Source organism: Podarcis vaucheri (genome assembly GCF_965113315.1).
Source record: "Podarcis vaucheri genome assembly, chromosome: 10".
Lineage (NCBI taxonomy): Eukaryota > Metazoa > Chordata > Lepidosauria > Squamata > Lacertidae > Podarcis > Podarcis vaucheri.
Genome location: NC_138748.1, coordinates 7,347,342 through 7,372,380, shown reverse-complemented (window position 1 = coordinate 7,372,380; position 25,039 = coordinate 7,347,342). Strand labels below are relative to the sequence as shown.

At 42.8% G+C, this 25,039-nt stretch overlaps 2 protein-coding genes across 7 annotated transcripts in view; one reads left to right on the top strand and one right to left on the bottom strand.

Moving 5' to 3' along the window:
- Nucleotides 1-2,532: 2,532 nt before the first annotated feature.
- On the bottom strand, nt 2,533-8,121 carry TMEM60 (transmembrane protein 60). The gene is made up of 3 exons (XM_082240694.1): nt 7,952-8,121; nt 3,695-3,854; nt 2,533-3,196 (listed from the first exon to the last, which is right to left on the bottom strand). The coding sequence occupies exon 3, from the start codon at nt 3,148-3,150 to the stop codon at nt 2,746-2,748; it is 405 nt and encodes a 134-aa protein (XP_082096820.1). The 5' UTR covers nt 3,151-3,196; nt 3,695-3,854; nt 7,952-8,121; the 3' UTR covers nt 2,533-2,745.
- A 534-nt stretch (nt 8,122-8,655) lies between these two features.
- The window catches only part of PHTF2 (putative homeodomain transcription factor 2), a 68,054-nt gene continuing 51,670 nt past the window's right edge, over nt 8,656-25,039 (top strand). For 2 of the 6 annotated variants that reach the window (XM_082239633.1, XM_082239628.1), the window contains exons 1-2: nt 8,656-8,840; nt 22,928-23,006. In XM_082239633.1, coding sequence (XP_082095759.1) covers nt 22,962-23,006 — 45 coding nt within the window. In that variant the 5' untranslated portion in view covers nt 8,656-8,840; nt 22,928-22,961. Of the gene's footprint in view, nt 8,841-9,430; nt 9,588-16,429; nt 16,452-22,118; nt 22,140-22,927; nt 23,007-25,039 lie in introns of those variants that run through there. The other 4 variants (XM_082239632.1, XM_082239629.1, XM_082239630.1 and 1 more) reach the window with 4 other exon arrangements.

Sequence of the window (25,039 nt, the reverse complement as noted above, 5' to 3'; positions counted from 1 at the left end):
AGACCTCTGTATTTCCCAAAGCTTTTAAATCCTCTCTTGTGTTGCTGCTATTTGCTGTTTGATTTTAAAATTCTGCTAAGTCTGTTTATATTGCTTGTTAGTGTCTTTTATGGTTTTGGGGGTTGATTTGTCCTAATTTTAATCTTTTGCAAACTGCCCTGGTAAGGGCGTGGTATATAAACAGAAACTACATGGAGTTTATAGCTCACCGTGCCCATATTTCAAAAAACACTGACAAGCCAACAGTAATATAGTAACGTTAGCCATAGAAGTCTCATCTTAATTATGGAAGTGGCTGCTTCATTCTATAGCTATAACTATTCATAGCTATAACTATTTAGGTAACTAAAAGTCTTAAGAATATCATTAATCTGTGCGTTTTTAAACACAAACAATGACTAAATCTGACTAAGCACACATAGTTGGGTATATGTGACTGCAATTCTGTACAAAAATACCTGGGTGAAAATGACTCTGGTTAAGGATATACAAGATTAAAGCCTTAAATAAGATATGGGCACCCAACACCCATAGTTGTGTAATAGGAAGCAGAAGTAAGTGCAAAATACAGTCCTACAGATTCTTCCAGAGAATCTTCTATGTGATTCTCATTAAGTTGTTTAGATCTTTCCCCTTATTAAAGCATGCCAAAACATAAGTTGTACTGAAAAGGATATATCAAGAACTCTGGCCAAAAGTTTCAATATAAGGAATAATTCCTACTATCGTACTTACACGTTGTGTTTAAATTTACTACTAGCTTCAAACTGTTATTCTTAGCAGAATACACACGTTTTTCATTTTACTCTTGAGTAGGAATTATTCCTTATATTGAAACTTTTGGCCAGAGTTCTTGATATATCCTTTTCAGTGCAGTTTCAACAAAAACCATAAGTTTTAGCAAAGATTATAGAATTTCATGCTTTAGGCTACTGCTGTTTTGTTACCACAACGGGACAGCGACAGGAGACATTTTGTAAAGATCAGGTAATTCTATAAGCATAATATTATGGTTTGTTTCAAAACAGGTGTGCACATCAATCCACTCACACAACGAAGCTTTTCCCTCACTGCAGCACCCTTCATACCCCTCTTGCCTTTCCTGAGAGTCAGAAAAGCTTGACATGGGATTCAAGGCTGCAACAGTGAGGAGAAAACCCCATTGTGACTGGACTTTGGCTTGCACAAATTTCATTACAATCCATTAATTATTTTACAGAAGGAAACGTAAGAAACTGTTGCAGCTACGTAACAAAATAGGTGACAGCTGTGTCTACTCATAATGTCTCCTACATCTCAATCCAGCAAAACCATTCTGCCATCTTATTTCATATTTTACAAGAGACCAAAAAAATTCACTGGCCTGGAAAAGAGAGAAAAAACAAACCTACTCATAAGAACATTGGTGTGTCTTTTGTCAAGTAAGGCAAGAGTATCTTTAAGTTGGAGATGCAGCTGGATTCTAGTACACCTTAGTCATTGGCAAGTGGAATATTCTTCCCATTCATTCTGCGGTTATGATCAAAGCACACTTACAGGGAAGTAAACTCTTCTGTTTATGAAATTTGCCAGCTGCTTCGAACATTGTGAAATGTCTTCTTTTACACAGCACCCCTACTACACAGAGGCAATTGTGTGGAGCACAAAAGCATGCTTTTATTGTTATCCCAGGTTTTGTTCCTATAATGCTACAGTGTGACAAATATATTTTCTGGCACTGTGTTCTCTTTCTTCCCTTGACCTATTTATTTTCTTCCTCAACAGGAAGATTGTGCCCCTTGGAAGAGGGTAGAGGAGATACAAGTAGGATGATGTGTTAAGACTTGGTGATTCCTGACTGTTTGAGTTTGTACAGTAGTTTAATGTCAATTCAGTTCACACTGGGCAGCTTAGGGACAGGAAAAAAATGAGGAAGTGAAGGCAAATACTAGTTAACATATCGCATTAAGCATATACATTTATTACAATGCTTGAATCTTAAGAGCACAAAAAGGTTCCTATTAGCTAGAGCAGGGTTTCCCAAACTTGGGTCTCCAGCTGTTTTGGAACCACAATTCCCATCATCCCTGTAGTCCAACAACAGCAGGAGACCCAAGTTCGCAAAACCCTGAAGTAGAGTAAACTAAAGCATTTTAAAATGCTTGCCTGCAGTGTTTCATTTGTAAGATGGGAAAGCATCAAATTTCTACAAGAAAGATCACTATCATTGAATCTTTTGCAGATTTTGCAAGCAATGTTCCAACTAGGGCCTGCGTGCTTTGTAACTGTTATGTTCCTCTTAGTATTACAACATGATTAGTTGCAAGTAAACCCACTTTGTGTACAAAAATATTACTTCTGTGCCTTCAGCTCACTGTCTGGAGAATAAAGTGACTATTGAGAATGCAGAAGTTGGCCATCTGTTCCCAGCCGTTTACAGAAAAGCCATTTCAATTTAGTTTTGTGCAATGGCAAGTTCTATAGTGTAATGACTCAACACGCTAGACACAAACTTGACACACACACTCACAGAAGGATAAATAGAGAGAATACTTGGAAAATATTTTGATGATTTATTTACAGTATATACATATAAATCAGATAGCTGTGCTCCACACATTGAAGAGTCTAGTCCAACGGCATATAGAATGTCAACATACAGCTGTTACTTGTAGTTCCTTTGGGTGCTGTAAACTTATAGCAAGCTAATGTTGTTAAGGAATGTGATGCTGGCTGATGAAAGGATAAACCCAGTCTATGGACAAGTTATTCCCTTCGTACATAGAAGATGTTGTATCCAAGTTCTATTATCCCTCCAATGAGCAACACCCAAAAGGGAATAAAGACATAAGCTAGCTTTATTTCAGCAAGTTGTTCCAATTTTGCACAGAGGGCAAGGCAGAAGGCCAACTTAAGCAGCATTGCTACAAGGTACCAAGCTTTCTTCTTGAGGTGACGGGACCCATTTCGGGGGTCATAGCCAGACTTACAACGGCGAGCCATTTTTACAATTATCATAACTAGAAGAATAGTATCAAATATCCAAACTGGGATAAATATGAGAAACCAGTTCCATGGTGCCTTTTCATCCAATTTCAACACTAACATGATAAGGAACAGCAATGTGAAGAGCCATGTGAGCAGCACTCTCTGCGCCAAGGACATTCTCATTTAAACAGCTTTAGTGGGTAGTTGGCAAGAGTAGAAAAGATGGACCCTAGGATAAAGCAGAACAAAAACAAATGGACTGGGGAGATATCAGTAAGTCTAGCAAAAACAAACAAATCACACACCATCAAGCTAGGTTTATAAATGAAGCTTCACCCAACTTGCAATTTAAAAATAAAGAAAACAGTCTCTGGGCCAAGTCTAGTTTTCATTTGTGGCTGGATTCAACTTATTAGTTCCACTTGTAGAAGCCCACACAAGGACTTCCACTAGCGCAATGGGGCCCCCCCACTGCCCCCGAAAGTGGCTTGTGTGTCTGTCAGGAAAACCCCAAGAACAGTGCAAGGTGGGAGAAAATGGGAGATTATTCAATTGAGCAAGAAGAAATGCTTCTGCAGATGGAGCAATCTTAGCGCTATGCTCCCTTTATCTCCCGTATGTTGACTTAAGCAAAAACAGTTGTGCCTGCCATTTTTATATGAAGCCATATAAGGTTACATGTTTGCTATTCACTTAGAAAACCCCAAACGACTTGGGACCAGGTTACCTGAATGAACACCTTTCCTCGTATAGACTTGCCCGCTCTCTAAGAACTTTGCATGAGGCCCTGTTGGTTGTGTTGCAGCCTGCTGAAGTCCATCTTGCAGCAATGTGGAGGAGGGCCTTTTTGGTGGTGCTGGCAGCCAGCTTGTGGAACAATCCCTCCTCTGAAATAAGGCAAGCACCAGCTGTAATATGCTTCAGGTGCTTGCTAAAAACATACTGTTATCTTCCTTCAGGTCTGCATAATATGTGACCCCTAGACTCTTAAATCCAATTGTTGGAGGAGAAAAAAGTCTGTGGCCACATGGTACAGATGTTGGAAAACACAACAGAAAAACATTAAGGCTCATTAACAAAGGAACCAAATGTCATGAGTGACAGACACAACAGCTCCCTGCTCATGCTGTCAGTGTGTGGTGGTCAGGTGCAAAGGTGAGTCAAACAAACTGGAACAGGCTGGGCAGGAGGTGGGCACTGGAGGAGAGATGCTCAACCAACCAGAGGATAAAGGTGTAGCAAAAATAGCATGTTTAGAGGGAGTTCCAAGCAGGAAGGGAGCAAAGATGGTGAAGGAGCAGCGGTAAAATAAAAGAATAAAGAAACAGGCAATGGGCAATGGGCAAGGTTCAGCAAGCAACTTAGGACACAGGGTGGGATGAAGGAGGAAAAGTACCGGTATTAACTGAAGGAATGGACAAGCTATTTAAACACCTGATGGTGGAGGGATTAATGGGGAAGCAAGACCACTTAAATAAACACATCTTAGAAAGGCTCTGAGGATGAGAAGGACTTGAAACGTGTCCAAGTGTCAAGGTACTTTCTGAAGGCGAAATAACCTCTGAGGCTCTGAAAATCCTTTTGATCCACAGTTGGAAGGAAGGTGGACACTCACACTAAACTATAGTAAAGCTCATATGTTTCTCTTGTGCTTTTGAACTCCACATATTAATTCTACAAATTTGGGAGAAATAATTTCACTCAGCCTGATTCTAACCATGCTGCTCAGAAGTAAAACATGCTTAGGACTGCAGCCTTAAAATGTTATAACTATCAGTTATATTTTGGCACCCACCAAGAAATCTGGTGATTTATTTCTTGCTAGTACCATATCAAAATAGTTGTATAACAACTACTCAACATATATCCCATATTACAATTGTGGGTAATTTTTACACCCACCCTTTTCTCCAGATTTGGATTTTGAGATTTTTTTTTTTGGTAGACTGAGATACCTTTTATGCAAGATTTTCCAGACCACTGGTACCACCACCTAACAAAGTTTCTTATAAATCATAGTACATTAGACATTTTGTACACTGCTTCCAGCATCCAGACATTGTAAAACAGTATGCAAAATTAATGAAGGCACTAAAATTATTTATTCCACTTTGCTATTGTAAGCAATAGTTATGTATATGGTTGTCAAGAGAAAGGCAGTCATTTGCTTGTGATGACTGCGGAGAATGCTGGACCATCTAATGTAGAAAGCTACTCCTCAAGCAAGATGGCATATTCAGGAACACTTAGCATCAGATTGGTTATGCCTTATTACTTAAGCCTTAACTAATAAGGCATAACCAATCTGATGCAAAGGGATCCTGAATATGTAATCTCACACTCATAGCTAGGGGCAGGGAACAGAATCCTAATAAAAGAAGACAGGCTGCAAAAGACTTTATTTAAAGATTATAGGGCAATGGTTGCCTTGGTCCTACCTTTTATGACCGTTTAGATATTTAATTTTTATATTTCAGGATCTATGGATCTCCCTGCCACAGTAACTCAAAAGTACCTCACTGTGACCTTTTCCTACTGCCAGCTTAGAATGCTTTTAAAATGTAAATAAAAGAATACATGTACCCTTAAAGCCTCCTAGTAGCTAGGAAGAATAGGTTTAGGTGTGAAACTGACACCAACACTGGAGACAAAATGTTTCTTAAATACATAAGGGAATACAGTTACAGATAGGTAGCCGTGTTGGTCTGCCATAGTCAAAATAAAAAAATTCATTCCAGTAGCACCTTAAAGACCAACTAAGTTAGGTTAAAAAAGGTGTTTAAGTACACCTTTCCCAAGAAACCAGAGGCCTTCCTTCTGGGCATTGTCGGCCAGAAGGTGTTTAAAAAGGATAGAACCTTTTTTATGTATGCTACAACTGCAGCAAGAATTCTTATCGCCAAGTATTGGAAGACCCAAGATTTGCCCACACTGGAGGACTGGCACTCGCAATTGATGAACTACATGGAACTAGCCGAGATGACTGCAAGGATCCGGGACTTGGGAGAAGAAGCAATGGAGGAGGACTGGAAAAAATTCAAAGACTATTTGCAAAAGTATTATAAGTTATATGAAACATAAGATGTCGTATGATTGGGAATTTAGCTCCAGTAACGAAACTTGAATATTTATGAAATTTGATAAGATTTATGAAAGAACCAAGATTTAAATGGGTAAAAACGATATTATGGTATATTTTTAGAGTATATGGTGATCAAGAGATTTAAATCTAAACTGCAATTGAAAATATAAAGAAATACACGAAATAAGGGTATAATTTGCTGATAAATTTATTGTTAAGAATGCATTGTGCGGGGGACGGGGGAAGTCCAATGGAAATTTGAAATAAGTCATTGAAGTGGTTGTGTTTCTTTTCTTTTTTATTTCCCTTCTTTTTATCTTTTCTTTTTACTCTTTGACTGTTCTGTTATTTCTGTAAAAAATGTAATAAAAATTATTATAAAAAAAAAAAAAAGACCAACTAAGTTAGTTCTTGGTATGAGCTTTCGTGTGCATGCACACTTCTTCAGATACACTCAAACAGAAGAAGGATCTGGCAACTTCTGTTTCAGTGTATCTGAAGAAGTGTGCATGCACACGAAAGCTCATACCAAGAACTAACTTAGTTGGTCTTTAAGGTGCTACTGGAAGGAAATTTTTATTTTGAATAAGGGAATACAGTACTGATATTTAGTTTTGGATGTTAAAAATGTTTGATGACCATTTCTATGGACTCAAAGGATACTGTTGCAGACACCTGTCAAATTCCCTTGATTTCTTGATCTCTGCCCCAGCCAAATTCTCACAATCCTGTCCCGCTACTGGATGCAATCTGCCTCTGACCCCAAAGCTCCTCTGACTGTACTTCTAGCAGCTTGAACAGTTCAGCTGATTTTTTAAAACCATTTTTTGGCAAGACCTTAACACAGGGTAGCCTCTTGGTTCCCTTCTTCTGAAGCAAAGTACGTATAGTTACCACACTGCAGAGGAATAGCTGAATATTCAGATGTCAACCATTCACCTCAGCTCAGTCTTTGCCTCGCACCTCCATCACCAACCAACTTCCCAAATGCCATTATTTCTCCCCACTGACTTTCTTTGCTGATGAGAATCTGCAGCCAATCAGACTGTGCTGCTTCCTATACCAGTCAAAACAAATTTACCTAAGGCAGGCTCCATCTATAAATACTAAATGGATGGTGTCTCTCTACCCGCTTTCTGATCCAGTCACCAAGCACATAAGGCTACTCAGGCCTGCAACACAGTAGCAGCACAATGCCTCAAACTTTGACAGTTGCATAGCTGTCAACCTTCCCTTTTTTGGCAGGAAATTCCCTTATACCAGCACCGTTTCCCGCTGCTTCCTGCTGCTATCTCGGACTGTTAGATATCCTGTAGACTGTCCCCAGGACAGGTGAGGCTGCTGATCCCTTATTTTCAAATCTGAAAGTTGGCAGCTATTCAGTTCCTATGCTCTGACATCAACAGAGGCCACAGAACCATTTCCCAAAGCACAAAACATACATATGAGAAGTGCAAAACGCAACGTTTATTGGCACAGCTCCTTCCCACTGAGCCCTTGACCTAGATCACCTTAAGGGGGAGAATAGCTCTAATTTTCTTTTTAGGAAGCCTTATGAGCCATGAATGGAGCTAGCTTGCTAGAAGCTATTTAAGTTCTTGCAGTTTTTATGGCGCGAAATATATGGTTATTACCCCACTTTGAGGGCAACAACTGAATACACTCAGGTCAGGAAAAACCCCATCCATGTGTATTCAGAAGTAATGTTCTACTGACTTCAATGGGACTGCCCCCCCCCGTGGAATGGTATCTCCCGGCCCCCCCGGGGGGGCTCAACCATAGCAAGTAAGAGACAGGGAATCTCTGAGGGGACATACCAACGGGGACAAAAGGGGGGGGGGAGGGGACTCCACAACCACCACCGCCCTGAGCTAAATACCCCATTAATTCCAAATTACCCACCGGTCACGCTTCCGGCGTGCCTCGCAGCAGCCGCCGCTGCCCTAGGACGGGGCCCCAGAGACTCGCTTCATCACCGCCCACCGCTCGAGGCCTCGGGCAAACCAGCCAGAAAAGAGGAGCCGACGTCTAAGCTGCTCCGACAGCCCCAGAGCCGACCGGCCGATGAGATATACGTCACATCCCGCACGACACGCTCATTGGTTGCAGAAGGTGCCTGTCATGTCGCTTGCTCCAAGCCTATTGGGTTGTCCGCATCGAATCCCACCTCGCGGGCAGCACGCCTTCGCTAAGTGCCCATTGGACAGGCCTGAGGAAGATTCCCCCCCCTCCTTATCCATTTCTGTCGAAGCGTGACTTACTACGCTCTCTCCTCCCTCTCCTCCTACTCGCGGGAAGAGCTGCCCATCACAGCCGCTTTGAAAAAGCCCGTTTTGCGGCTACCAATCGCTTTTCACCGAGGGGCCGCTTTCTTTGGCGCCATTGGGTGAAACGCTCGCTGAAACCGCCTCGGCCCCGCCTTCTCCAGGGGCTCGCCGTCCAATGAGGAAAGTTGTTTATGTTGAGGCCGTCGGCGTCGAAGAGAGCGGCTGCCCCCGCGCTGCATTTTTTTCCGGCCGCATCCCTCCCCCCTCCCCTTCCTCGGAGAGAGAGGCAGAGAGAGAGAAGGAGGGGCGATGATTGACGGGCCGCCTTTCCCGCGGCAGCGCGCTGTTGCTGCCGTCGCGAGCGCGCGCCCCCGGAGCCGCGAGCTGTTGCCTCGCGCGGCGGCTCGTGCCCTTCTCCGCTGACTGAGGGGACCGACGGGCTGACAGGCGGGCGGACGGTTGCCTCGGCGGCGCCCCCCCCTACCGCTCCCCTTTCTGCCGCGTGAGGCGAGCACGGAGACCCGGTGAGACTCGAACCCCGCTCCCCCCGCGCGAGCGCTGAGGCGACCGAGGGGGAGGGATGTATGGCGGGGGTCTCTCCCAGAGCGCGGGAAGGGACGGCTGAGGGGAAGGGCAGAGCGGGAGAGGCGGCGGGGTGGGGATGTCCAGAGGCGCCTCCTGCCCCGGGAGGGGATCGGGTCCTTCTTGCGGCGGGGGCTGAGCCTCAGTGGCGTAGCGTGGGGGGTGCAGGGGGGGCCGGCCGGCCGCACCGGGCGCAACATCTGGGGGTTAGGGTTAGGGGGTGCAAATCCACGGGTTAGGGGGCGCAAATTACTTGCCTTGCCCCGGGTGCTGACAACCCACGCTACGCCACTGCTGAGCCTCCTCCGCAGGTGCGAGTGGCGCCTCGGGCGGGCGAGGGGTGTGCCGCGCGTGTGGCGAGGCGCCCGGCGGGTCCGGTGCCAGGGACACCGGGGAGGGCGGCCGGCCGGCCGGCCAGCGTGCGGCGCCTAGCGGGGTTCACGCCGGGACAGGGCAGCCTGGGCTGCTGTAATTGGAAAGCGGAGCGGGGAGGAGGAGGAGGAGGAGGCGACGGGCAGCCCGGAGAAGCCCGGCGGCGCTTGCAAAGCTGGCCTTATTATAGCCCCGAGCTTTTCCCATGAGCTGCCAGCTCGGCCTCTGTGCTCCTCCGTGCAATTCGTCCAGCGTTTGTGCTTGAGTTGCATCGGGTTCAAGTGTTTGTGAGTTCTGCTTGCTCCCACAGGATTCAGGTAACGGCTCCGATCGTTGTGGATTTGTGCGTTTGTGTGGGGGGTTCATCTAGGCCGTCCTGGTGGCTGCCATTGCGTCCTTTGCTGCAGGGGTGCTTGTGCATGTGCTGATGTGTCTCTTCCAGATCCTTCACATGCTCACAACTCTCAGAGAAACAACTAAGAAAAAAAGAGAGGGGGGATATTGAGACCCTGTTCCCTTTCTATCAGTGCACCCCCCCTTATCAGTATCTTCATTGTGCTTTTCTGTCACTCGCAACAAAATTTCTGTAGTCTGCACCACAAGATTATGCACAGTCTGTTGCATCATTGTGCCAGTCAAATAAGGTGATTTTCTTTTGTCCAGGTATAGTTCAGTAAAGCTGTATTGGGTTCATACTCTTTAGAGCAGGTGAGTCGTTCATAGCCCTTGCTCTTAAATTCAACCATCTATACAACCAAACTTGTTGTTCTTCCCCCTTTCTTTCTCACCACGGTCTCCCATCTCTTTTAGTCAAAGGATGCTAACTTCTGTAGTCGGTTTTACAGGCAGACCATGTTGAACCTTTCACCTGGAATGTCTTCACTGGCAACATCTGCCAAACCACTGTATTAAAATTGTTCCTAAAATATTGCTTGGGATCTGCTCTAGGATGTTGGGACAAGTAATTGTAGTAAAATATGGGGTACTGAAACACCACAAAAGCTATGTTTGATTCTCTCCCTCCCTCCAGCTTCTTGATATTCACTTATGTATCATTTACAATGTGTATTTGGGCCTTGTGGTCAGTGTGGTGTTGTTGTTTTATTTGTTAAGTAAGTTTAGATATTAATGGCTTATTCTTTGCAATGTCTTAGGTACCTCACATCATTTAGGGACTTCATTAAACCTTAGTGGTGCACTGTTCTTAGCAGTTTTTAAGTGCCTGAATTGTTTGTTTAGATCCTTGCAGGCATGGCCTTTCTTTACAAGAAATTTTACTGGTATGACTCCGTCTGGCTGACCAGTCTCTGGTGACCAGTCTCTGTTTTCCTTCTTAACTTGTCTTTCCCTAGAAAATTTGTTTCACAGAAAATTTATATTGTCAAGTGTTCTAGAACTCAATTCCTGTGTTCCAAATAAAACCTTTAATTTTGGAAATCTGTATTTGTAATGAAAGCTTTTATGTTGTTGGTGGGAGAAGACAAATAAGAAGAGTGTTTAAAGAAATCCTTATGTAAAATCTTTGTAATCCAATTTGCCTTTGGAGAAAGATTTCTGTATAGTTCTCTTTGTTCTTAATGGATCATATTAGGCAGTACTGTACACTATTACTGCTGAAAAAATATGAAGAATTTGCAACAATGGTTACATTAAAATAAGGATAGGATTATGCTGATTTGCAGTTTAGACGAATGATCGACAAGCTGCTTCTCTAGGAATGCAGCTGTAATAAAGTGATTTAAATAGTCCACTTCATTTGAAAACCCCCTTAAAATTCTGTGTGTCTGCATCACATACTGTCTTTAGTTCACCCAGCGGCAAATGGATACTTGACCCAGTGATCTCTAGAGTGATTAAAGTTGATACTTGGCAAAACCATATCCTTAGAAATCCTTTGAACTTTGACTACATCAGCCCATGAGGTTGAGGAACAGACTTTATACACTTTTGTAGTATGATTTCTGTCCATGTTTCCATGCACTCCCACAGAGTGCAGTAGGATTTACTTCTAATATGTGTGCATATTATTTCACTTTTAATTAAATGTAGTTTGGGGGCTTGATCTACTTTTGGAATGTCCCAGTGCAGGAATTAATGTGTTAAATTCCTTGGCTTGGTTCCAAAGGACTACTTTAGGCAAGCTTAGTAATTTTATTTTTAAAAAATTCTGAATAGTGGATGAACATGACATATTGCAAGCTGCTTTGGAAACAGCCAATCTTTGAGAGCTGCTGCTGGAAAATACAAGCCCAAAGGCCCACTGTATGTTTGGCAATGGCTGAATTACCAGGAAAAGCTAGAGATTCCTTGAATAGAATCCACAAGCCGCACCTCCTGCCTGACCTCCACCAGTTTAGTATCTTCCACTGAGCCTCATAAATCACACAGCGGTGCCTACTCACAGGAGCCTGTATAACTGCACTAAAATATGAGAAGTATGTCCTCATGGGTGTTATTTTTAGTGTCTTTTTTTATAACAAAAACCTGGGGGCACAAAACAAACAAAACCTTGCAGCAATAATCATCTTCCCCTTTGTTATCGCTATACTTATGGGATGTGGCGTCTGCAAAGGGAAATACCTCAGTTGCTGGGCTCCTTCATTAGAGAATCTTTCAGGAAAGTATTTTTACTATTTGTATTCAACAACTGAGATACAGGGTGGATAGTACAAGATAGGAGTGACGAACCTTTCAGGTTGTGATTTTTTTATTTGCATTACACAGGCACCCTGCACTATGCCAGAATAATATTTAATAACAATACCACCTCATTTTATGGGTTGGAACCTTTTCTGCTACTGCTCCTTAAATCCTAGAAGGGAACTTTAGGGAATTCAATTGTTTTCATGTCTCCACTCTGGACTTTCACCTCAAAAGAGGCCTGCTAGCCTTAAGCTATGAGTGGGGAAGCTGTGACCATTCAGATGTTGTGGTATTCCAACTCCTTTCAGCTCCAACCACCATAGCGAATGGTGGGAATTGCATTCTAACAATATCTGAATGACTGCAGGTTCCCCCATCCCTATTCTAAGTGTTTCTTTTGTAGCAGAAGTTCTGTCACTGCCCCAAAAGGCGATCTAGCCCAAGTTCCTGATGGCCATATGAACTCAACTCAGTCCCCAGGCCCCCACACTCTCATTTTCCTGCTGGAGTTCAAAACTGGCATATGGATGCAGCTGTTCCACTTGGCTAGTAAGTTCCCATTCTACCAAGACTAATGCAGCTAGACTTGTGTGCTAGGAAAGTGACTGAATTGGGAGAACTTTACCAAACCAAGTACAAGGAAGAAGAGGGGCAGGGAGGCAGCTTGCTAAAAAGAGACTCTTCTTTGGGACCTAACATTGGTGGCTGTAGATGATAGACATCCCAAGCGTAAAAAAGCAATATAGAGATGGAGAAAAGATTGCCCTTCTCAGCCACGCACATACAGTAGCTGTGGAGAGATTGAGGCATGGGGATCAAATAATGTCTCCCCCTCTAGACTTCAGAAAAAATACCTAAGAGGGTCATCATAAGGGAGGGAGTTCCCCTAGCCCCTCTACACCTTTGGGGTGTAGAACTAGTTGCACAGTTTGTCTGATTCCTGACAATAGAGAAATGACCAGTTGGTTTTCCCAGAAAAATGGAAGATCACTGAATGGGATGGCAAACCTTTTTAGAATGAATAAAAAATAATAATCATGTAGCAGACCATTTTATAAATAAATTAAAAAGAGACATCTTCTCTTACTAATTGAGGGTCCCTCATGTTACATGTGTGTCATTGCATCACTACAGTGGGACTCCTTCATACATCACTTAAATAATGCGAGAAGATGTAGCACAGAGAGGCAGTGTGATTCCCTGCCATTTACAAGTCTCATTGTTCCTGGTTATTGACCATGCTGGCTGAGACCTATGGATGTTGTAGCACCATAATGGCTATCCCTTATCTGTGAGTCCTTTCCTTGCCAACATGCCCCAGTTTTCCAGAGGAGCAATGGTAGCAAAAAATAATTTTTTGCTGTGTGATTCAGTTTGTAACAGTTCCCATGCTGTAAACAAAAAGTGAGAAAGGGACTGAGCTCTTTAACCTCATGATCACCATATTATTTGTTAATCTCTGAATTGTTCATGTGATAAAAAGATAGTCATTTTGTGTAGATGACAAGTTTGTGCCAAGTAAAGGAAGCCCTAGGAGGAATGAGAAGAGTTGTTCTGGCAAACGGGTTCGGTTGATGTTCATACCACCATGTACCTAGGAAGCCCTAGGAGGAATGAGAAAAGTTGTTCTGGCAAATGGGTTCGGTTGAGGTTTATACCACCAAGTTCTTGGGAACGTTTGATAGCATATTATACCCTGGGGAGAGTAGCTTGGATCTGAACATATTCTTGTCCTGCCTGTAGACAACCAGGATACTTAGAATTGAGATAGTTCAAAAATAGCTTTTATATGGCATTCTTAACAAAGGTTTTTAACACAAACAGGCCAGGCATCATGAAAACAGTGCAACTCAGTTCTAGAAGCAGGACATGTACCATACAGGTCCACAGCAGAACCTGTCTGCAACTACATTCATCTCAAGACTACGAGAATAAACTTGACTGAGTGGTGGTATGGCCGCAATAACATATATGGTGCTTGTGAAAAGGATGCTTGTAAATTTGATCAGTGATGGAATTTGCCTAAGAAAGTGATGGGGAATAGAAAGAATATGACTGGATTTTGCCTCCCCAAAACCTTCTTGGTTGGTGGCCAGGGCTGTCAGTCATCTGTCAGTGGATGTTAGGTGAACCAAGAGATCCTGCTTTAGGTAGGGTTCAGCTGCATTATGGAGTGCCAATCAGTTGATTAGTGATCACAGTAAGCCACTGCAGAAGAACATTTTTTTGTCACTAGCTTGAATTCAAGCTGGCAATTGACAGCAAGGAAAGGAAACATACTTAAGAGGGTGTTCCTATTTCTTCATTTTAGCTCTGGCTTGAAGTTCATTGTATCTGATATCACATATGATGCCTAAAGTGTGGAAGGTGGACATGGTTTGCCCAAAGCAGACTGGCAAGCCAGTCTCCAATGCTTGGAGGTCTAGTTAGGCTCACCAGTCCTGATCTAAGCTGTGGAAAAGTTCATAAGTGAAACTATGGTAGCAAATGAGGCATATGTATAGTAATGATGTAGAGAAGCATGCTCATATATTGCAGAAGTTAGCATCTCTGTTTCAGATCAAATTAACAAAGCTGCAGTTGTGCAGGCAAAGTGCTGCCATTCATAGATCTGCTGGCAGAGGCTACTAGAAAGCAATGGGAAGTCCTTCTTTTCACTAGCCTTATGGATGAATGATTTTATTTACTGCAGTAGAACTTTGCCATAGACAAGGACTCCACTGTGTACTTATTTTGTAGTGCCTCAATAATAAGCTCTTATTATAGATTCCTATCATTTTTCACATGACAAGAGTAAAGGGTGTATAAAACAATGATGTATTTCTTCTGTTTATTTATTTTTTTATACTATTATTAATTTTGCACACCGTCCTATACCCGCAGGTTTCAGGACGGTTCACAGGATAAAATCATGATATAAAAACCACAAAATAGATAATCAAAATAAAAGCAAGAACAACCCAATAACCCCTCCCCCCAAACACATTTTAAAAGGGCATATTTGGATCGTGTGGCCATGATTGAGTAGTACCAAGGATTATAAATATAAGTGAATATAAGATCTAATGGTATAGCTGAGTGTGAAAACTAGTTAAGTATTTTGAGGAACTGAATGTTTGAGATGTACTTAGTATTGTGACAATCCTGGAATTTTTCTGAAGGCTGTATGCTTTTATAACCTGTTACATTACTTATTTCGCAAACATATACACACAGAACTCATCAATATTCCTGAAAGATTAACAAAATAGGAAGAATTATATGACTCACTTTTGTTGTTCCAAAAATGTTTTAGTAAAGGCTGTTATTATCCAATAACCTACTTCTCTGAAATCCTTTGTCAAATCTAGTAGAAAAGGTCCAAATCATATTTTCACCTTCCTAAATTAAGAGACATTCAGCAGCATTTTATATGCAGGCATCTCACAGTATGTGTGGTGTTCCAGAATGAAATGAATATTAGCTTAAAAACAACATCTGGGGCTGTCTGTTTAGTCAGCAAGGCGGCTGCTGAGTGGAGCCAAAGAATTTGAAGGGGAAAATACTCTTACAAATATAGCAAGTGGTATAAAGCTTTTTGAATGATGATTTAATATACTTGGCTCCTTGTTGTAAAACTTTTGGATCACTTATGGGTTTAAATATAAAAATGTCCTGCCACTAAATTGTCCAGCACAAAACAAGTTTTGCTGCTGCTAGATGAGAAATGGGAATGTCTCTCTAAATGTGCTGAGATTCATTTAGTTCAATGTCCATATAAGATGATATACCCTACACTTCTGCGTGCAAAGTTTACCTAGTACCTGACATGACTAAAACTCAAGTTGTAAAAACTCTGGATTAGGAACTTCTTTACAAACCGAAAGTTGTGATTCTTCAAAGAAGCTGTTATAAAAGTGCTGCCAGATGATATTTTAAACACAGCACCTTAACTGAAACATGAAACATTGTTTCATGGGTTTAGATTTCAAGCCTTCATCAATATAATAAAATAGAGATTATTGTTTTATCAAATTACTGTATTGCTTTAGAGTGTTAGCTGTGTAGCTCTTAGCCACACTTTCACAGTAATTTTTGGACTAACATAAACATGACATTGTAGAATGAGGAAAGTTAGAAGGCATAAAATAAGAGCATATGATCATTTAGCTGGGCTGAGTTAATTATCCCAGTCAGATACATAATTTTGTCTCCCGAAGACAGACTTTGGGGCTCCTTGGTCCCAGTACCAACATAATATAGTATATGATACGCTGTACATGATCCAAACTTTAAATGTCTTTAACCCAGTGCTTTAGAGAATGGATCATGTTGTATTTAGTGGTAAGGTTTACTTCAACAAATTTGTCTAACCTCTTACGCATTTTATTTTAAACTAGTCTCCTTTCTCAGTCACTGCTTTTATGCTTTTTTGATCCAAAGTCATGTGAACAAAGTTCTGCTCTCACATGGGGCTTCCCCGCCTCTCCTTCCTATTGCAGCCTCCTACCCCCCTCCTCCCAGCCATCCTGAAGAGTCAAGGGATCTGCTGGAATGGGGTAGGTAAAGGCTATGGGGGGGGGGGGAGGAATGGGCATGAAAGCCCCATTGTGTGTGAGCAGCCTTCTCATGCAACTCTGGATCCAGCTCCCCTGCCTTTAAGTCACTTTCAGCTTTGTAAGCAACCTGTTTCCCTTTAAAAGTACACAATAAAAAACATAATATTTCCCTTGAACCTACAACTGTAAAGTGGATGGAAAAAACCTGCTAGTTTGTTGATAGTAGCGGTGGACAAACATGAGGTTCTGTGAAGAAGAGACTTGTATTTTGACAACTAACTTAATCAGATATTTATATTTTGCCAGCATTAAAAAAGCACTTTGAAAGCTAGTAGTGTTAAAATGTAAGGTTTATTTGTTGTCCCTGCAATTTATTTAATGGGTATATTCTAGTACTTCCAGTGGAGCAGTTAGAGAGCAGTTTACCTGAAATAAGTTGCATGTATGTTCCTTAGATTTCACAGTAGATCATTATGTCTTAAAACAAATTAACAGGAAGAGGAAACACAACTTTAAACTTTTTTTGTGCACTGGAACAGAACCTGGTAATTCTGCGAAAATGCAATCTAGAGGACACAATTGTTTATTGTTGTTACTATTATACAAATACTATTGTGCATAATTGTATTTGGTTTTCTATGAATAGTTCTACACTGGTTTCTTTCACATCTGTCTAAAGATATCCAAAGGTTATGCATGCCTTTGCCATTGTACCCAGGCTTATGCTAAAGACATCCACTTGGATTCTTTGTGAAAACCCATTAACTTTAAAGATTGCAGCCCACTCCTAAACATGTTTGCTTCATGCAAGTCTCACTTAACACATACTTGATGGTCATAACTTCAGATGTCCTTATTCTGTAAAATGTGGCTTCACAAAATGGCATATTCTATTATGTGTATTTTATGTAGAGTTTATACATATACTGCAAATAGAAAAACTGGTCCCAAGAAAGTTATTTGTGTAAAATGAAATGTAAAAGACATAGGATAAAATGAACATGAATATAGGCAGTTCACATGCAGAAACAGGAAACCGCAGAGCTACAGAAGTTACTTGAAGTTAAGCACCAACTGTGGAGTTTCTAATCCTGTGAAGATTTACTGGGTTGTTTTGCTCATACTGACAAACTGTCTTGGTGGTAATTTTTAAGAACTATTGTTATCAGGTAAATAAAGTGACTTTTTTGGTAGTTTGAGTAGGAGGGTTTTAGCAAATGTGGCATTTTACAAATATTTAACAACAATTTAAATAGTTTGGGAAAAGAATGGGAGGTGCAATAAAAATAATGTCTCTACTGCCTAAATTAAGACTCATTTGGGACAGCCTAGCTTGGGCTGTCGTACACCTTTTAGATAACCAGTTTTTTGATCTCCTAGCCTTGAATAATGTGCAATGGGGAGAAATTCACTTCTAGCCAGTGGAAGAAGTCTGCCAACAGGACTAGATAAAAATATTTAAGGCCTACGTTAGTGGGCTCAGTTTTGAGGTTTGCCAATGTTACTGCTGGCTGTTCTACTGCAATTAAAGTCATGGTATCTGTGTTCATGTTAAAGGTAAAGGGACCCCTGACCGTTAAGTCCAGTTGCGGACGATTCTGGGGTTGCGGCGCTCATCTCGCTTTACTGGCCGAGGGACCCGGCGTACAGCTTCCGGGTCATGTGGCCAGCATGACTAAGCCGCTTCTGGCAGACCAGAGCAGCGAACGGAAATGCCTATTTATCTACTTGCACTTTGATGTGCTTTCAAACTGCTAGGTTGGCAGGAGCAGGGACCAAGCATCGGGAGCTCCCCCCGTCCCAGGGATTCGAACTGCTGACCTTCTGATCGACAAGCCCTAGGCTCTGTGGATTAGACCACAGCGCCACCCCCATCCCGCGTGCTCATGTTAGGTAACATTTAATGGAGTCAAAAGGGTAAGAGCCAAGGGGGTGGGGATGAGAATCTATCGTAGGGTGTACATGGCTTGTACCAGGCCTCAGTCCACTGAGATTAACTAGATTCTGGTGCCATGTGCCATCCTCACAGTCGTCTCCCCTGCATAACAACTTGGTGAAACACGATGGCTGTCACATTTTTACTGGCACTAATTTGCGCTAGGCCCTTGGGTGTTCTTACATTACACAGAGCTGACTCAACAGGACTAGCACTTCTAGGACAGCAGCAATCCAGAATATCAGAATCACTACAGTGGGATGAACCATGTTTAATAGGATTCCTGTGTCACTGTTGCTCCAGCCTGAGTAAAGGGTCCCACCAACCGTGCTCCTTTATAGTTTTAATCTTAGTTGTAAGGTTTATAATGCCTTAGCAATTGTCAGGGACTGGCTGGATACAGAGGAGTGGTGGAAGGCACCAGCTGGGAAACCCCGAAGGGACACACACACCCCGAGCCAGGAGATTGGTGGTGGGACAACAATGAGTGGTCAGAGGCAGAAGAGGGAGCAGACTGGGAGTAGAAGGCTGGAGAGGAGGGGAGCCAAGAGGCAGAGATCAGGCAGGCTACTGAAGAAGCCAGGGAGTCTCTCGCTCCTGCTGTGACCAGTTTCCCTCTCCACTGGTCTCCCAGAACCCAAAGAGGTAGCAAAAACAGACAAAGCAAAGACGTCTCAGATTGCTTGGGAAGTAGCCAGCGGAGAAGGAATCTTAGAGAGTGGTGGGAAGGTTGGGACCTTCAGTCCTTGCAACTGCCTCATTGGGACAAGATCTCCTGGGAAGAGTTGCTGTGCTCTTACAAAACCTGAGCTCTTTTTGTTTCTTTGAATAAAGAGTTAACTTCACTGACATCTTGTGAGTTATTGCTGACCTGCCCCTGACTCCCGCCCTGGCAGCAATCATGTTTTACCTGTAATGTAGCTATTACTTAACTATTTCATCTGAGGTCCTGCTCACACTTACTCAGTCGTAGTGCTGATACAGTGGAATGTCATCCCCTGCCTATCCCTGACACGATATACTTCAGTGAGCACTGTGAAAACCTAGCTTATATGGAAGGTTTTTGGTACTTGCTGAGGTTCTCTGTAGGAGCTGAGTTTGGTTAGGTTGTTAATTTGCTTGGTTTTGTTACTTTATTATTTTGAGATTCTGTAATTATGCTGCTGTGGGTTTTTTCTTTTTTAGATTTGGTTCAACAGCGAGTTTGTTTTATAGAGAAGGGTGAGAAGTACCTTTAAAAAAAATAAGTACAGTGGTGCCCCGCAAGACGAATGCCTCGCAAGACGGAAAACTCGCTAGACGAAAGAGTTTTCCGTTTTGGAGGTGCTTCGCAAAACGAATCTCCTATGGGCTTGCTTCACAAGACGAAAATGTCTTGCGAGTTCCTGCGGGTTTTTCCCCTCCCCCCCTTTCTAAGCCGCTAAGCCGCTTATCAGCTGATCCGATAAGACGATAAGCCGCTAAAAGCCGCTAATAGCGCTAATCCGCTAATCCGTCAATGGGCTTGATTCGCAAGACGAAAAAACCGCTAGACGAAGAGAATCACAGAACGGATTCTTTTCGTCTTGCAAGGCACCACTGTACCAGGATTATCGGTAACCAGTATTTTCCTGAGCCCTTCATTCAACCTTCACTTCCTTTCTAGGAACATATGAAGTGAACATATAATTAAGACCAGTTTGCACTTGTGCTTTGTGAGTAAGTTGTGCACAATATTTCTGGCCCGTATACTGCTTCTCTGTATATAATCCACATTCTGATATTGGGCTGTACATTGACTGAATACTGATGACATAGTTAAGAATTGGATCTAGGTGCAGGCTATATAATAGGTGTGACTGTAATTTCTGTGCTTTGTCTGCAGCATGGGAGCAGGATCACGCTGTGCACTGGGCTCTTGTTTTCAGGTACTCAAAATATGGGCTACTTCCTGACCTGAACAAGAGCAGCAATTATGAATGGCACCTTGCTAGCCCTTCAAGAATTAACCTATTTAGGAATTTGCTTTTCCACTGCGCAAGACGAATGCCTCGCAAGACGAAAAACTCGCTAGACAAAAGGGTTTTGCGTTTTTTAGCTGCTTCGCAAGACGAATTTCCCTATGGGCTTGCTTCGCAAGACGGAAACGTCTTGCAAGTTTGTTTCCTTTTTCTGAACACCGTTAATACAGTTGCGACTTGACTTCGAGGAGCAACTCATAGAACGTGGTGTGGTAGCCTTTTTTGAGATTTTTGAAGACTTTGGTGATTTTTGAAGCTTTTCCAAAACTTTTCTGACACCGTGCTTCGCAAGACGAAAAATTCGCTAGACGAAAAAACTCGCGGAACGAATTAATTTCGTCTTGCGAGGCACCACTGTAGCTGTCCTTGGTAAGTGTTGCCTTGATAAAAATGGATTCATTAATCACTGTAATGACAATGTGATAGGAGCGTAGATGAAATCTCAAAATTTCTATTGCTGATTGCCAAATGTGTCTAATGACTGATGGTTCAGGTCCTTGTTTATGCGTCTCATAGATGTTCTCCAGATAACAACTTTGTTCTCTGTTAAAAAGAATCATTAGTGTCTCGATTTTACAGGGCTGAGCTTAAGATGAATACTTTCATCTTGTCTCTTAAGGAGTGAGAGCTGCTTCAGAGGGAATTTCAAATTAATCTTTAGCTATGCATACAATTCCTTATCTGTGCAAAACTTAAATCTGGGGGTCCAACTCAACTATGATAAGTCATAAACTCTGTGACATCCATTCAGAATTATTTATTCATAATTGCACTACAGGATTGCAATATAGAATTAAGACTGGAATTGTCTAATTACCTCTGTCAAGGCAAACATTCACTGTAAGAAGTCATGTTGCTTCTGAGATACATACAGTACAGCATTTCACTCTCTCGCTGCTTCTCTCAGTTTTCTTACTCGCCTGGTGGAGAGTATCAGCAAGCAACATGTGCACGTTCACTTATTTATTAATTTTACTAAAATAATGTATGTACCACCCTTCACTTTAAAAAGAAATTCCAAGGTGAATAACAAACAAAAAAGAACAAAATATAATAAAACCAGCTCACTAAAAGGAAGAAGTTAAAATCTCAGTCTTAGTAACAAGGACACAAGGCTGTGTAGTCATCACTTGACTAGCACTTTGGAAATATAGCACAATGCAAATAGTAATTGCTTTTCCCAGAAGATATGGAAGGAGCCATAAGACCTACTGTCTCAGTAGTATACAATGGAATCCCAAATGAGCCATGAATGGCAAACAACAAGTGATAAATCAGGTTAAAAACACATTTTAGAACAAGTCTACAATTGATGCAGACTGGGGAAAGACTTCAACTTAAAAGACTTCTTCAAAGTCTTCAGGTGCCAAAAAAGGTAACTGCGATGTCACCAATCTAATATTCAAAGGGAGGGAATTCCAAAGGGTAGGTGCCACCCTTAGGGAAGTTTTTAATGTCTGGTGTTTTGTTGCTTTATTATTATTATTATTAATAATAATAATAATAACAACAATAATAATATTCTGTTGGGAGCCACCCAGGGTGGCTGGGGAGGCCCAGCCAGATGAGTAGGGTATAAATAAATTATTATTATTATTATTATTATTATTATTATTATTATTATTATTACTATTACTACTACTACTACTACTACTACTACTAAAGGCCGATTCTAACATTCTGCAGGGCAGACTTCCTGATAAGATGGTATCTGCTGGAGTCACTAAATTGCAGAGCGCAGTGATCAATTAGGTGTGTAAGGGGTGAGATGATCTTTCAGGTAGCCTGGTCCCAAGCTGTATAGGGCTTTATACTTCAAAACCAGAGCTTTGAAATTAGCCCCAGTACCATTTCCCTTGCATGCATAGTTCTGATCTTGCTGATTGCTCCCTGCAAAAGCTACCAACCAGCTCCATAATTAGCTTATTAACAGGCAGAATGGTTGGAGAAGTTTGGTGCTTGCATTTCTAGTATGAAGCCTCCAGAAACCCAAGCACAGCTCCCAATGCTATCCTATAAAATTCTGACCATCTTGGCAACCCAAGTAGACTTGACTTAGTTTATACATTTACTTCATTCTTCCTCCTGGATCCTGTGTTTCCTGTTCAGAGATGTCAGCAGTTAAGCAAACAGTAAGCAGGAGTTAAGCCACACAAACTAATTTGGAAGGAAGATGACATTAACCCTTCAGAAAGAGTTGAATGAAAACTAATGCCTCTTTCTAAACTAGGAGTACATATGTGTGTGATGCAGAGAGACCGTCCCTAGCTCCTGCAGCGCTGGGAGCAAAACACCTGTACTCCTGTTGTTCCTATTAGCCCTCTGCCATTTGCATAAGGACAATCTCTGTTTCATTGAATATTTGCAATAATTGAACTGGGTTGAATAAGAAGTGGTCAGTTAGCGGTATTTGATTGGTCACTTGATTAGCCATCCAACTTTAAATTAGAATAGTATGCGTGTGTGTGTGTGTGTGTGTGTGTGTATTTAAAATTTCTCTTAGAATATGAATGTAAACTTATGCCTCTTTCTCTTTACAGCTAAAATGACTACTGTATAAATGTCATAGAATAAATGGCGTCCAAAGTAACAGATGCTATAGTCTGGTACCAGAAAAAGGTAAGCAATGATTTATCTAATAAAAGAGAGCTTCACTTTGGTTTGGTATTTAGCTAGTACTGCTTGTAATTGTTAAGAGTGCTTGCTTGCCTCCTTCTATATCTGCTTGTGCTCTGCCATGTGTCCTCCCCCAGAATCATTTTGCTCCTACATTGCCCACTGTCTCCTCATCTGTATTTTCTCCTCAGAGACTGGGAACTCTGAAAAGGCAAGAGAAGAAGGAGCTTGCTTTGCATTTTAGCCTTACTCAAGAGTAAGGGTGTATTTTCAGCCTCAGGGAAGATGCAAAGGAATAGGGGGAAGACATCCTTGAAAAGTTGCTGTGGTGCAGTACTTAAACAGAGCTGCTCTATTGAAGCTCTGTGCTGTGCTCTCTGCTTATAACATTAGAATAAGTGTGTCCTTAAGTTTAGAAAGAAGTGAGAGAGCCACCCGTTCAGTCCTTATAGACCTTGCAAAAGACAGACAAGAATGGACAGTTAAGAGAGCATTTTTTCCTATCTTCCCCCGCCCCATGGTTTCTGACAAAATGGCTGCTGTGAACCAGCAAAAAGGAAGGCTTTTTTAAGGCTGCTTATTTGTTTACAGTACTGCATGCAGATCTGGAGATCTGAATCTGTAGTGTGTATAGTGAAGTTTGGGTACTAATTCCTCATGTTTGGATAAGTGAATTTTCGTATAATGAACATTTGGATAGGAGGACCTGTCGTTTCAAGCACAGTTTTGCAGCAGTAGCTGCCTATTCTCTCCCTATACTATTTCCCCTGGTTGTTGCCATTTCTCACACCCCCAAGTTAGTCAACATTATGTGGCCCTTTGAGCATGCTTAGTCCTCATTGAGCTGTTTTCAGTTTCCCCATTTAGGTATTTTCCCTAAATAGTTTTTGTACTTCTGGAAACAATGGGGTTGCTCTGAACCTGATAGCACTTCCCTCTTACGTATACATGGTGCTCTTTTGGTTACATCAGAATCTACACTTGAAGGAGGAGTAAACTCTTAGTATATATGATAGCAACCATACTTTTTGTTTTGATCCATATTCAGTAATTGAACAACATACAGTGGTGCCTCGCAAGACGAAATTAATTCGTTCCGCAATTCTCTTTGTCTTCCGGTTTTTTCGTCTTGCGATGCACGGTTTCCCATAGGAATGCATTGAAAATCAATTAATGCGTTCCTAGGGAAACCACCTTCAGACCAGGTCCGGGGACAGTCTGTCCCCGGACCTCTTCTGAAGGCTGGGGGGGGGGACAAGGGCTTTTCTTCCCACCCCCAGCATTTTAAAAAACCCTGGGACAGCGGAGGACTTCTCCGCTGTGCGGGGCTATCTTAAAATGCTGGCGGGCGGCATTTTAAAATCGCTCCGGACAGCGGAGGACTTCTCCGCTGTCCGGGGCGATTTAAAAGCCCCTGGGAAGGCAGGCAGGGGGGACAAAGACTTTCGCCCCCTGCCCGCCTTCAGAAGGTGTTCCCGACCCCCCTCCCCAATTCGGAAGAGCTTTCCGAAGTGGGGCGGCGGGGCCAAGTGTCCCCGCCCCCCGCCACTTCGGAACAGCTTTCCGAAGTGGGGCGGCGGGGCCAGGTGTTCCCGCCCCCCCTCCCCACTTCGGAAGAGCTTTCCGAAGTGGGGCGGCGGGGCCAGGTGTCCCCGCCCCCCCTCCACTTCGGAAGAGCTTTCCGAAGTGGGGCGGTGGGGCCAGGTGTCCCCGCCCCCCCTCCCCACTTTGGAAGAGCTTTCCGAAGTGGGGCGGCGGGGCCAGGTGTCCCCGCCCCCCCGCCCCACTTCGGAACAGCTTTCCGAAGTGGGGCGGCGGGGCCAGGTGTCCCCGCCCCCCTCCCCACTTCGGAAGAGCTTTCCGAAGTGGGGCGGCGGGGCCAGGTGTCCCCGCCCCCCCTCCCCACTTCGGAACAGCTTTCCGAAGTGGGGCGGCGGGGCCAGGTGTCCCCGCCCCCCCACCCCACTTCGGAACAGCTTTCCGAAGTGGGGCGGCGGGGCCAGGTGTTCCCGACCCCCCTCCCCACTTCGGAAGAG